Source organism: Silurus meridionalis, chromosome 16, assembly GCF_014805685.1.
Source record: "Silurus meridionalis isolate SWU-2019-XX chromosome 16, ASM1480568v1, whole genome shotgun sequence".
Lineage (NCBI taxonomy): Eukaryota > Metazoa > Chordata > Actinopteri > Siluriformes > Siluridae > Silurus > Silurus meridionalis.
Genome location: NC_060899.1, coordinates 16,794,523 through 16,808,527, shown reverse-complemented (window position 1 = coordinate 16,808,527; position 14,005 = coordinate 16,794,523). Strand labels below are relative to the sequence as shown.

The window sequence follows — 14,005 nt, the reverse complement described above, 5'->3', positions numbered from 1 at the left end:
CCTCATAGCCCTGATTTCCTCTCGCCACATCCATCTCCTTTCCATATCCCTTTCTTTTCTTCTGTCATTCTCTTTCCTTGCATCTTGTCTTTCTTATTTTCTATCCATCCTTCATTTCCTTCTGTTTTCCTTCCTTCCGTCCACTCTCTTTCTCTTTCCTCTCTCCACTTCCACTTTTCCAATCTCTATTTCTTTTCACCATTATAATTTCTTCTTTCTCTTTGTCCATTTCCAAATCGCTATTAATCTTTCTCTCTCTCTCTCTCTCTCTCTCTCTCTCTCTCTCTCTCACTGTCATTCAGTGCATAGCACTTACTTGATTTCCTCCTATTATTCTACTGTATCTTTCCTATTTTCTATTCAGTCTTCCTTCTCTCTCTCTCTCTCTCTCTCTCTCTCTCTCTCTCTTTACAGTCTTTATTATTTTTCTTTTTCTGCCTTTGTCTTTATTTGGTTCATTTTTCATGTTAATTCTGTCTATTTCTGTTTTTCTCTCTCTGTGTCGTTACTCTTTATTTCTCCCCCTCCATCTCTCTCTCTCTCTCTCTCTCTCTCTCTCTCTCTCTCTCTTTTTTCACCCCATCACCCCCCACCACTTTTTTCAGAGTGAAGGCATCCTGTAGCCCCGCCCACATTCTAGAACACAGGCAGCGCATGTCATTGTAATTCATGTTGCCTGGCAACGCAGGGGTCGTCATAGAAGCGCAACAATAAGAGGATGACATGTACAGTGATGCGGCATGAAGCCGAGCTTTCCGCCATCTTCTCCTACTGCTCTGTTCGTTCTTCCTTCTGAGTGTGTGTGTGTGTGTGTGTGTATTGTTAAAGCCTCTCACACTCACACACACGCTCAGCACAATAATCACGCCATATTATATTTCACACTCACTCTGAGACGGCCCCGTCTCCACACACACACGCACGCACGCACGCACGCACACACACACACACACACACACACACACACACACACACACACACACACAGCACTCCACACTGAGGCCTTATCAAATCAAAATGGATTCCAGGAGATGGAGATGAAATCCATCTGTCAGCCTCAGAGAGAATAAAACACACAAGCCACTATTCTGTTGCACGTATACAACAGGGCTAGAGAGAGATGGAAGACAAAAAGAGAGAGAGAAAAGGAGAGAGAAAGAGAATTAAAAAGGGGTGTGGTTTATCCTAACAGTCTTTTATTAATCAAGACAGTAAGGCATCACAACAGCAATGTACAAAGTCATTAAAGTCTTCAGGTCAAACCAAAACACATTAGTTAGTTTTTTTCTACCCATGCAACAGTGAAGTGTGTGACGTGTCAAGAGTCCAGAGCGTTCTCTGGGGGCGTGGCTTACACCCACCTCCTCCAATCAAACACTTCTGATCTTTATCTTAAATCTGTACCAAAATGTCTATAATCATCCAAGTCCAGTGAAGTCAGACAGCCAATCACAGCACTCCTCTGGGCTCCATTTCCTGTCTCGCAGATCCACTTCCTGTCTCGCCGAGTCACTGTCTACGTCTGCCACACAGAGCTGAAGGTCCATTTAAAATTGGAAGTGTTGAAGTGTTAAAGATGGAGCACAGTGTCTGCACTGCTGTGGTCCAGTGTGAGTGTGTGTGTGTGTGTGTGTGTGTGTGTGTGTGTGTGTGTGTGTGTGTGTGTACAGTCTGTGTCCTGGGATTTCCTTCTCTCAGAAGAACCAGCGGAACGTGTCTGCTGCTCCTACGGACGAGGCTCGCTGTGGACACACAAAGACACACACACACACACACACACACACACACACACACACACACACAGGAGGGACATTAAGCAGAGCTTCTCAAACACAGCATGATATTACAACACTGGTCTGTGTATTTATTACTGACTTCAATTAGACCATCACTAACATCAGATTTCTCTTTACACAGAGAGAGAGAGAGAGAGAGAGAGAGAGAGAGACAGAAATGACAGAATGAAAGAAAGAAAGAAAGAAAGAAAGAAAGAAAGAAAGAAAGAAAGAAAGAAAGAAAGAAGACAGTACTTACAACCCCCCACACACACACACACACACCACCCCACCCCCACTCCACACACACAACTTCACACAAGCCCACAAAACCTCACAAACCCCACTGAATCTTACAGATTCCCCAGGAAACATCAGAACCCCACCAAACTTCACAAACCCATGCATAACCTCACAAACTCCCACAAAACTCTAGAAACTCACACTCACCAAATCTCACAAGTGCCCACAAAACATTTCAAACCCACAATGCATCTCATAGAACAACAAAACCCACAGAAACACAACCCCTACAAAATCTCACAAACCCCACAAAACCTACAGAATCTCACAAACCCCACAAAACCTCACAAACGCCACAGAATCTCACAAACCCCACAAAACCCCACAAAACCCCACAAAACCTCACAAACCCCACAAAACCTCACAAACGCCACAGAATCTCACAAACCCCACAAAACCCCACAAAACCCCACAAAACCTCACAAACCCCACAGAATCTCACAAAACTCCACAAAACCTCACAAACTCCACAGAATCTCACAAACCCCACAGAATCTCACAAAACGCCACAAAACCTCACAAACTCCACAGAATCTCACAAACCCCACAAAACCTCACAAACCCCACAGAATCTCACAAAACTCCACAAAACCTATATATATATATATATATATATATATATATATATATATATATATATATATATATATATATATATATATACACACACAATACTCTATACACTACACATTATATATATATATATATATATATATATATATATATATATATATATATATATATATATATATAGTGTGTAGTGTATAGAGTATTGTGTAGTTTATAGTGTATAGAATATATATAGTGTGTAGTATATAGAGTATTGTGTAGTGTATAGTGTATAGAATATATATAGTGTGTAGTGTATAGAGTATTGTGTGTAGTATAGAGTATTGTGTGTAGTTTATAGTGTATAGAATATATATAGTGTGTAGTGTATAGAGTATTGTGTGTAGTATATAGAGTATTGTGTGTAGTGTATAGTGTATAGAATATATATAGTGTGTAGTATATAGAGTATTGTGTGTATATAGAGTATTGTGTGTAGTGTATAGAGTATTGTGTGTATATAGAGTATTGTGTGTATATAGAGTATTGTGTGTAGTGTATAGTGTATACAATATATAGTGTGTAGTATAGAGTATTGTGTGTAGTTTATAGTGTATAGAATATATATATATATATAGTGTAGTGTATAGAGTATTGTGTGTAGTATATAGAGTATTGTGTAGTGTATAGTGTATAGAATATATATAGTGTGTAGTATATAGAGTATTGTGTGTAGTGTATAGTGCAGGGGTGGCCAACCCTCGGCTCGCGAGCCGCATGCGGCTCTTTGGCTGGTTTCATGCGGCTCTTACATTCATATCGAAGTTTGTGTTTGTGTTTTTTTTTTAATGTGCGTGTTCGCTTTGCTTGAGTTCAATACGGTATTTTTAAGACCTAAATGATCTTGCCCCTACTGGGAAACTTTGCGGTATATTCATCTCACGCACATGCGCATTTGACGAAAATACCGAATTGAACTCAAGCGTAGTGAACACGCACATAAAAAAACCTAACACACAAAGTAAGTCTGTGTTTTCTACCCTGAAACACGTGAAATCAAAGCATCGATCTGTTCTGACTGACACACGTGAAAGAATTGCTTCGAGTGGCAACAACGGAATACGAGGCAGATAGAGGATTGTTCAAGGCAGGGAATGCCAAAAGTCCCACTAAGTAACATGCAGAGTAAAAGAAAAACGCTATTGTAAATTATTATATTTTTGTTTGTGGACTTGGTTAAACAGAGTTTGTGTGTGTGTGACAGTGCACACAATGTTCATTGTTGAAAATGATTGTCCTGTGGTCTTAAAACTGTAGGAGTCAATTTCTGTCATTATGTTGGTGTGTGACATTTACAATAAATCTGGCTGAGCAGAGGTGTGTGTGTGTGTAAGAGGAAGGGATGGGTGATGTTCATGTGTGCACATGTGTATGATGTGGCTCTTTGCGGTAACACAGTAATAAATGTGGCTCTCGGTCTCTGACTGGTTGGCCACCCCTGGTATAGTGTATACAATATATATAGTGTGTAGTGTATAGTGTATACAATATATATAGTGTGTAGTGTATAGTGTATAGAATATATATAGTGTAGTGTATAGTGTATACAATATATATAGTGTGTAGTATAGTGTATACAATATATATAGTGTGTAGTGTACAGTGTATACTATATATAGTGTGTAGTGTATAGTGTATACAATATATATAGTGTGTAGTGTATAGTGTATACAATATATATAGTGTGTAGTGTATAGTGTATACAATATATATAGTGTGTAGTGTACAGTGTATACTATATATAGTGTGTAGTGTATAGTGTATATATATAGTGTAGTATATAGAGTATTGTGTGTAGTGTATAGTGTATACAATATATATAGTGTAGTGTATAGTGTATACAATATATATAGTGTGTAGTGTATAGTGTATACAATATATATAGTGTGTAGTATAGTGTATACAATATATATAGTGTGTAGTGTATAGTGTATACAATATATATAGTGTGTAGTATATAGAGTATTGTGTGTAGTTTATAGTGTATACAATATATATATAGTGTGTAGTATATAGAGTATTGTGTGTAGTATATAGTATTGTGTGTAGTGTATAGTGTATACAATATATATAGTGTGTGTATAGTGTATACAATATATATAGTGTGTAGTGTATAGTGTATACAATATATATAGTGTGTAGTGTATAGTGTATACAATATATATAGTGTGAAGTGTATAGTGTATACAATATATATAGTGTCTAGTGTATAGTGTATACAATATAGATAGTGTGTAGTGTATAGTGTATACAATATATATAGTGTGTGTATAGTGTATACAATATATAGTGTGTAGTGTATAGTCTATACAATATATAGTGTGTAGTGTATAGTGTATACAATATATAGTGTGTAGTGTATAGTGTATAGAATATATATAGTGTGTAGTATAGAGTATTGTGTGTAGTTTATAGTGTATACAATATATATAGTGTGTAGTATATAGAGTATTGTGTGTAGTGTATAGTGTATACAATATATATAGTGTGTAGTGTATGGTGTATACAATATATATAGTGTGTAGTTTATAATGTGTTGTGTTTAGTGTGTAGAGTATTGTGTGTAGTGTATAGTGTGTAGTGTGTGATGTGTAGTATATAGTGTGTAGATAATAAAATGAAATAATAAAGTATGAGGTGAAACTGTTGTTGTGTAAAAGCAGTAAAACAGTCAGAGACACGCTGTCGGGGGAAAATAATCATTTCAGGGTGTAACAGTGACTCTGTAGTGAAATGTAGTTAAAACATCGTTCCTCTATCACAATTTGGTGAACAGAATTCTGGGATTTCCTTCTCCAGGAAACACCACACACTCCAGATCAGTGTGAAATATAGACTTTTTCAACACACACTTTGCTGACTCGACACACACACGAGGCCTGGAGAGAAACAAGAACGACTGGAACATAGTGTGGAGCTTCAACAAGTGTCTAGGTGTACACACACACACACACACACACACACACACACCAAAACACCCCCAAAACACCCCCAAAACACACACCGAAATACTCCTCCACACACACACCGAAATGCCTTTTACTCACCAAAATACCTCTCCACACATCAAAATACCCCACACACTAGAATTACCCTCCACAAACCAAAACATGCCCCACACACATCAAAATACCTTTCACACATCAAACTACCCCACACACCAACATATCCTACCACACATCAAAATACCACACACACTAAAATACCCCCAACACATCAAAATACACACACACACATCAAAATACCACATACACTAAAATACCTCCAAACACTTCAAAATACCACACACACACACACACACACACACACACACACACACACACACACACACACACACACCAACATCCAAATACCACACACACTCCAAAATACCCCCAACACATCAAAATACCACACACACACAAAATACCCCACACTAAAATACCCTCAAACACTTCAAAATACCACACACACACACACACACACACACACACACACACACACACACACACACACACACCAACATCCAAATACCACACACTCCAAAATACCCCCAACACATCAAAATACCACACACACACACCAAAATACCCCACATTAAAATACCCTCCACACACTTAAAATACCACACACACACACACACACACACACACACCAACATACTATACCACACATCAAAATACCCCCACACTAAAATACCTCTCACACACATCAAAATACCACAAACACACACACACACACACACACACACACACACACACACACACACACACACCAACATACTATACCACACATCAAAATACCCCCACACTAAAATACCTCTCCACACACATCAAAATACCACACACACACACATCAAAATACCCCCACACTAAAACACCCCTCCACACACTTCAAAATACCACACACACACACACACACACACACACACACACACACACACCAAAACACCCCACACTAAAATACCCCCAACACATCAAAATACCACATACACCAAAATACCCCCACACTAAAATACCCTTCACACATCAAAATACCACACACACACACACACACAAAACACCCCACACTAAAATACCCCCAACACATCAAAATACCACATACACACCAAAATACCCCCACACTAAAATACCCTTCACACACATCAAAATACACACACACACACACACCAACATACCATACCACACATCAAAATATCCCCACACTAAAATACCCTCCACACACATCAAAATACCACATACACTAAAATACCCCTACACACCCTTCAGAATACAACACACACCAACATACCATACCACACATCAAAATACCACACACACACACCAAAACACCCCAAAACACACACCGAAATACTCCTCCACACACACCGAAATGCCTTTTACTCACCAAAATACCTCTCCACACATCAAAATACCCCACACACTAGAATTACCCTCCACAAACCAAAACATGCCCCACACACATCAAAATACCTTTCACACATCAAACTACCCCACACACCAACATATCCTACCACACATCAAAATACCACACACACTAAAATACCCCCAACACATCAAAATACCACACACATCAAAATATCCCCACACTAAAATACCCTCAAACACTTCAAAATACCACACACACACACACACACACACACACACACACACACACACACACACACACACACCAACATCCAAATACCACACACACTAAAATACCCCAACACATCAAAATACCACACACACACACACCAAAATACCCCACATTAAAATACCCTCCACACACTTAAAATACCACACACACACACACACACACACACACACCAACATACTATACCACATCAAAATACCCCCACACTAAAATACCTCTCCACACACATCAAAATACCACAAACACACACACACACACACACACACACACACACACACACACACACACACACACACCAACATACTATACCACACATCAAAATACCCCCACACTAAAATACCTCCACACACATCAAAATACCACACACACACATCAAAATACCCCCACACTAAAACACCCCTCCACACACTTCAAAATACCACACACACACACACACACACACACACACACACACACACACACAAAACACCCCACACTAAAATACCCCCAACACATCAAAATACCACATACACACCAAAATACCCCCACACTAAAATACCCTTCACACATCAAAATACCACACACACACACACACCAAAATACCCCCACACTAAAATACCCCCAACACATCAAAATACCACACACACACAAAAATACCCCCACACTAAAATACCCTTCACACACATCAAAATACCACACACACACACACACACACACCAACATACCATACCACACATCAAAATATCCCCACACTAAAATACCTCTCCACACATCAAAATACCACATACACTAAAATACCCCTACACACCCTTCAGAATACAACACACACCAACATACCATACCACACATCAAAATACCACACACACACACCAGCATACCCCCGCCACATCAAAATACCACACACTAAAATACCTCTTCACACCAAAATACCCCTCCCCTTACATAAACTAAGATACAACAACAAATTCATATCAAATCAAATCAACTCAACCCACCCCCACACCAGCTTACACCTCCCCATATAAACAATACCCCTCCCCACACCAACATGCCCTCCTCCCACATTAGCATACACCTCCCTATTACCATAATACCCTTACACCTCAACAAAATACACAACACAAAAATACCCTTCCTCAACACCAAAATACCCAACACCTACAAGAACCCCCTTAATGCACACACAAACACAAACACACACACACACACACACACACACACACACACACACACAAACACACAAACAGCAATGAGTCAAGGCTTTTTGGTCTTGTGTGTAAAAGGGTCTCTGGCTCTCTGATTGAACATTACAGCCAGCTTACAGCATATTGCCTCATCACAGCACACACACACACACACACACACACACACACACACACACACACACACACACCTCCCTATGTGTGTGTGTGTGTGTGTGAGACAGACGCAGAGAAAGGCGAGAGCTAGCGTGTGCGTGGAGAGTTGAAGTGTGTGCCGGCAGCGTTCCAGCTCTAAAGGCCTTCGGGGAAAACGTCCTAGTCATCCACTTGTGCCCTCTACACACACACACACACACACACACACACACACACTGTGAATGTCTGGTGGTTAATTAGCGCAGCGTGTGCCAGGCCCGGGCTGCGTTCCAAACCCACAGCATCGCCGCAAGCAATTATAAGGCAGCGTGAAGGAGTAGTGTTTGTGTGTGTGTGTGTGTGTGTGTGTGTGTGTGTGTGTGTGTGTAAGCGTAACTGAGTAGGTTTCACGTCTATCGAGGTTTTTCTAATCAGAAAGCAGTTACTAACATTTATTAAATGAAATTAAATACAAACTTCCAATCAAGTACACCAACAGCTCTTCCTCCTGAGTGGAGATTGAGGGGTGGGCTGGTGTTTTTTTTGTGGTAAAATTGACAGCAACATCATGCAAGTAATTCAAGCATGTGAAGAAAAAAACCAGAATAGGTTCTTCAGATCTTTAAGTTCCTCAGGTTCCTCAGGTTTCTACTATAAGCAGAAAAATCAGAGCAGAGCATGTTTCTGATTGTGTTGATAGATGTTTTTTAGGCTTTTTTTGGTTATATTGATTCCTCTGTAAAGTAGCGTAGCTCACTTAAACTACTCACTACATGGTCCTTCTACATTAAGTCTTCTTTATCCAACACTGCTGAAAGAACCACGCCTCTCAACTAGTTCTAGTTCAGGAGTCATCTTCAGGTAAACTAATAACTACCGAGCGATATGAACACATTTTACTTATACAGCACCAAAAAGCTTCTTTAAAGCAACGCCCGAAAAGATTATAGGTTCCTACTGGAAATTGGAATCTCCAGAATGAAACGCAGCTCCAAATTATTGTTTGTGTGTGTGTGTGTGTGTGTGTGTGTGTGTGTGTGTGTGTGTGTGTGTGTTTACCTCAACTGTGCTCCCTGGTTTCTTCTTCAACTCTTCGCACTTTCTAAACTTGCAGATCTGATGGCCTGTTTTCCTGTTCCGGCAGGAGCTGCACACACCGCAGTTGATAAGCCGCCTGCAGGGGGCGCAGACACCGCATCGCTTCCTCTTCCTCTTTGCTGCTCCGCCGCTGCAGCTGTTGTTAGCGCTGACGGTAGCGTTAGTGCTAGCGTTAGAGCCGGAGCAGGATGCTGAGTTGCTGTGCTGGCAGTCGGCAGCGATCTGAAACGCGCTGTCCGTCATCGTCGCCACCGATGAGCCCGCCCCTGAGTGCAGTGTTGTCATGACAATAACCCCAGGGGGTAACGCAAATCCTCCAAATGTGGCCCCACCCCTTTCAGGCTCACTGGCGCCCCCTCCTGCATTGCTCCCGCTGCTCTGTGGTGGCACCTTGAGACGGTTCATGCACTCAGCTCCACCCACCTGACTGAGCGGAGACAGGAAGTTGTCAGTGGACATCTTGGAGGGCATGTGCACGTTAAGTGGTTCCGCTCGAGGCATGGTGGTCCGGTGCGCGTGAGCGTGTGCGTGAGCTCCGTTCACATTCACGTTGACGTTCACCGCTGGAGGTTTACGACCCCAAAGCATTCCGTTGTCGCACGACCAGGGTGTCATTGGTGACGGGAAAATGGGTGTGGCCAAGCGAGCGATTTTTGCTGCCTGAGGAAACGGAGCAGTTCCGTTCTTGTAAAAGTTAGCGAAGGAGCGGTAGCGTTCCATCTGAGCGCTGTAGTCCAACACAGGGTTCATGCACGAGTCCATCTGCAGGGAAAAGTCCCGCCCTGCGGTGGGCGTGTAGCTGTGGGCGTGGCCGTGAGTGTGTGGCGTCTCCATGCACACACTGCTGCTCATGTTCGCCATGGAAAACTGAACACATATACACACACACACGTACAAACACACACGCACACACACACACACACACACACTCACACTAACAACACAACCATCGAGGAAAGTGTTTCTGAGAGAGAGAGAGAGAGAGAGAGAGAGAGAGAGAGAGAGAGCGTTACTTCTTTGGTTTAAACATTTTCATCATCAACAAAAAAAGAAATAAAAGTATATATTTTAGTTTAACTACATAATATAAATATAGTTTATAAACTAGATCATGTGACTTTCCAAAAATATTAACAATAATAAATCATTAAATATGTATTTGTGTTGACTGGGTATTGTTTGTATTTCTGCAGCTCTCGTGTGAATCAATAAATAAATATCTTTAGTCCAGAGAGCACAGCGTGTCCAGGTCACTTCCTCTCAGTGGGGTTTATTAAACAGAACTACTGTGTGTGTGAGCAGGGCACTGCTTCAGTGCGTTCACACTGGATATAATCCCATTTATTCATTTTACACAAGAAACACTGTTAGAAATCATTTCTCTCCTGAACACGTGTAAATCTGCATATAAACTTCAGATGGCCAGAAACAGCGACGGGTTCCTGTGATGTTATAACCAGTTTACGCTGCCGAGTTTATGTCGTTTAATCACTTCAGTGGAACTCAGCTGCTTCAGAAGAATGACCTGAAAAAAATCTAGAAAAAAATCTTCTTCTTCTTCCGGCTTCTCCCATTAGGGGGCGCCACAGTGGATCATCCGTCTCCACGCCCACCTGTCCTCTACATCTGCCTCTTTCACACCAACTACCTGCATGTCTTCCCTCACCACATCCATAAACCTCCTCCTTGGTCTTTCTCTTTTCCTCCTTCCTGGTGTCTCCATCCTCAGCATTCTCCTACTGATATACCCCATGTCCCTCCTCTGCACATGTCCAAACCATCTCAATCTCACCTCCCTCACCTTGTCTCCAAATTTTAGATGAAATGCTAATAATAAATGGAACAGTAGCCCAATTTCCACCGGTACCCTGTTGGTAATGATACCTGTGGTGGACGTTGGGTCCACCACAGGTCTCCACTGGGAACTCGGGGAACTCGGGTCTCCACTGATCCGGTATGAATTTCTCTTTCGTGATCCGTATATTTGAGTCCGACACTGAGAGTCACCTGACCTGCGTAACACTAATGACTGGTTCTATAAACAAATCTACAAACTAATATTAATAAGCGTGGCGTGCTGTGTGAGGAGGAGGCGGAGTTAGTGGGTGTGTTTACGATGGCTGATGCACTGCAGTGGCTGAGCTGCGTTACTGGAGCATTTAACACCCGCCTTCTGTAGGAGGCGCTCTTTCCACTGTTTACTCCCAATTCTTCTTTTCTGATGTTTTGTGGGCGTGGCTAAATGTAAATCAGGATAGTTAAGAGCCGAACTCGTGGAAATCAATGTTACTGAAACTTCTCTGAATCTGGAAGGAATGTTTCTTCTGTCTGGCCATGATTTCACAAAGGCAGGTACACACAACTTTACATAAAGCGAGATCAACTTCTGAACCGGTGTAGTGTCCAGCTCACATAAACACAGAATAACAGTGAAGAAAAAAAAAAAGGGAGGACACGTGGAGAAGAAGAGGAAGGGATGAGTGATCTGACCTCACACAGTGTCCTGATACCCAACACTGATCTGATCATCGTCTACACATGATATGAGTGATACCTGTGTTATTCACATCAGTTCCTGTATGATTGTGGATGGAGCAAGAGAGAAGGAGAGAGAGAGAGAGAGAGAGAGAGAGAGAGAGAACACAGAAAGAGAGCAAGAGCTATAGTGGGAGATAAGACAGATAGAGATAAGACAGAGAAACAGAGAAGGATAGAGAGAGATAGAGAGAATTAAAGAGAGAGAGAGAGAGAGAGAGAGAGAGAGAGAGAGAGAGAAAGAATTAAAGGAGAGAGAGAGAGAGAGAGAGAGAGAGAGAGAGAGAGAAAGAGAGAGAGAGAGAGAGAGAGAGAGAGAGAGAGAGAATTAAAGGAGAGAGAGAGAATTAAAGGAGAGAGAGAGAGAGACACAGAGAGATAGAGAAAGAGAATTGAAGGAGAGACAGAGAGAGAGAGAGAGAGAGAGAGAGAGAGAGAGAGAATTAAAGGAGAGAGAGAGAATTAAAGGAGAGAGATAGAGAGAGAGATAGAGAGATAGAGAGAGAGAATTGAAGGAGAGAGAGAGAGAGAGAGAGAGAGAGAGAGAGAGAATTAAAGGAGAGAGAGAGCGAGAGAACAGTGCGGCCCCATCTCCCCCTCCTCCTGCCCGCTCCCGTCGCCTCGAGCATCAATTACGGTAATTACTCTCCGCCTGCTGCGGCACGAGGAGGGGGGGGGGCACGCGCGCGCGGATCAGAGGTCATTAACGGGGAGCGCCGGGGAGGGCGCGAGGCCGGACACCGCTAACACGCGCGCAATTAAAGGCGACGGATTAATTCGCCAGACGAGAGAGAGAGAGAGAGAGAGAGAGAGAGAGAGAGAGCATGAAAAACACCAGGAGGAGGAGGAGGAGAGGAGGAGGAGAGGGAGGGAGGGAGGGAGAGAGAGGGAGGGGGTGTGAGGGAAAATGGACGAGCTGCTTCACCTACCGGACTCCCGACGCCTCGCGATCAAAGCCTCTTTAACGCAGAGCATCGGTGCGCTCCGGCCGCGGGAAAAAAACTCTCACACATATACTCAAACACACACACACACATACACACACTCGCACACACACGCGCGGAGAAATTAAACGCACAAAACAACAACAACACACAATAAACGGATGTGAGGGTCTTTTTTTTCAGCGCGCGCATCAGTGGCGGCGGCGGCGCTAAAACCCACCGAGAGGCTCCTAACGGGGATCATAAATAATATTGACGCTGCCAACGACACGACGCACCGTCCTCCGGGGGGCGGGCACGGGTGACGGAAGGGTAGACGGCTCCTCCCGGTGTGCGCGCGCGTGTGTGTGTGTGTGTGTGTGTGTGTGTGAGAGGTGAGGAAGCGTCGATGCGGACACCTACAGCTGATCATTGGCTGTAAATCACGCCGGAGGCACGCGGGGAGGCGCGAGGTGACAAACGCGCGCGGTGGGGGGGTTGTTAGGGGGCTGTTGGGGTTGTTGGGGGGGTGCTTTCAGAAAACCGTGAAGGAAAAAAAAAGATCTCAGAGAAGGAGGAGGGAAAATCGCCTCCTAATGCTGTTCTCTCTCTCGGTTTATATTTTTTCCTGCAGGTCCCCGGAAATCACGGACAGATTAATCAGCGCTCGGTGGCGCGCGCGGGGCTCAGGGGGGATTTTTATTTTGGGATTTTGTGGTTCATTACGACCCTTTTAGCGCCTCGTTACCGTAATTAGCCACGGGGCACCGGGAGGCTAATTAAGGGAAAAGCGGTGCAGAGGCGTTTTCCCACTGGGGATTCTGAGTGTGTG

The 14,005-nt window shown here is 42.9% G+C and overlaps 1 protein-coding gene across 1 annotated transcript; it reads right to left on the bottom strand.

The window, feature by feature from the left end:
• Positions 1-1,174: 1,174 nt before the first annotated feature.
• Positions 1,175-13,580, bottom strand: LOC124399045 (CXXC-type zinc finger protein 4). The gene is made up of 3 exons (XM_046869701.1): positions 13,180-13,580; positions 9,677-10,679; positions 1,175-1,742 (listed from the first exon to the last, which is right to left on the bottom strand). Exons 2-3 carry the CDS (start codon positions 10,574-10,576, stop codon positions 1,695-1,697), a joined length of 948 nt encoding a protein of 315 aa, XP_046725657.1. The 5' UTR covers positions 10,577-10,679; positions 13,180-13,580; the 3' UTR covers positions 1,175-1,694.
• Between the last annotated feature and the right edge of the window lie 425 nt (positions 13,581-14,005).

What these genes read in the sequence shown, in the direction of transcription:
- LOC124399045 (XM_046869701.1), bottom strand. Translation starts at nt 10,576, where the DNA reads ATGGCGAACATGAGCAGCAGTGTGTGCATGGAGACGCCACACACTCAC. An exon ending in AACCAGGGAGCACAGTTGAG is followed by an intron (nt 1,743 to 9,676) that starts GTAAACACACAC and finishes GTGTGTCCACAG; the next exon opens with CGAGCCTCGTCCGTAGGAGC.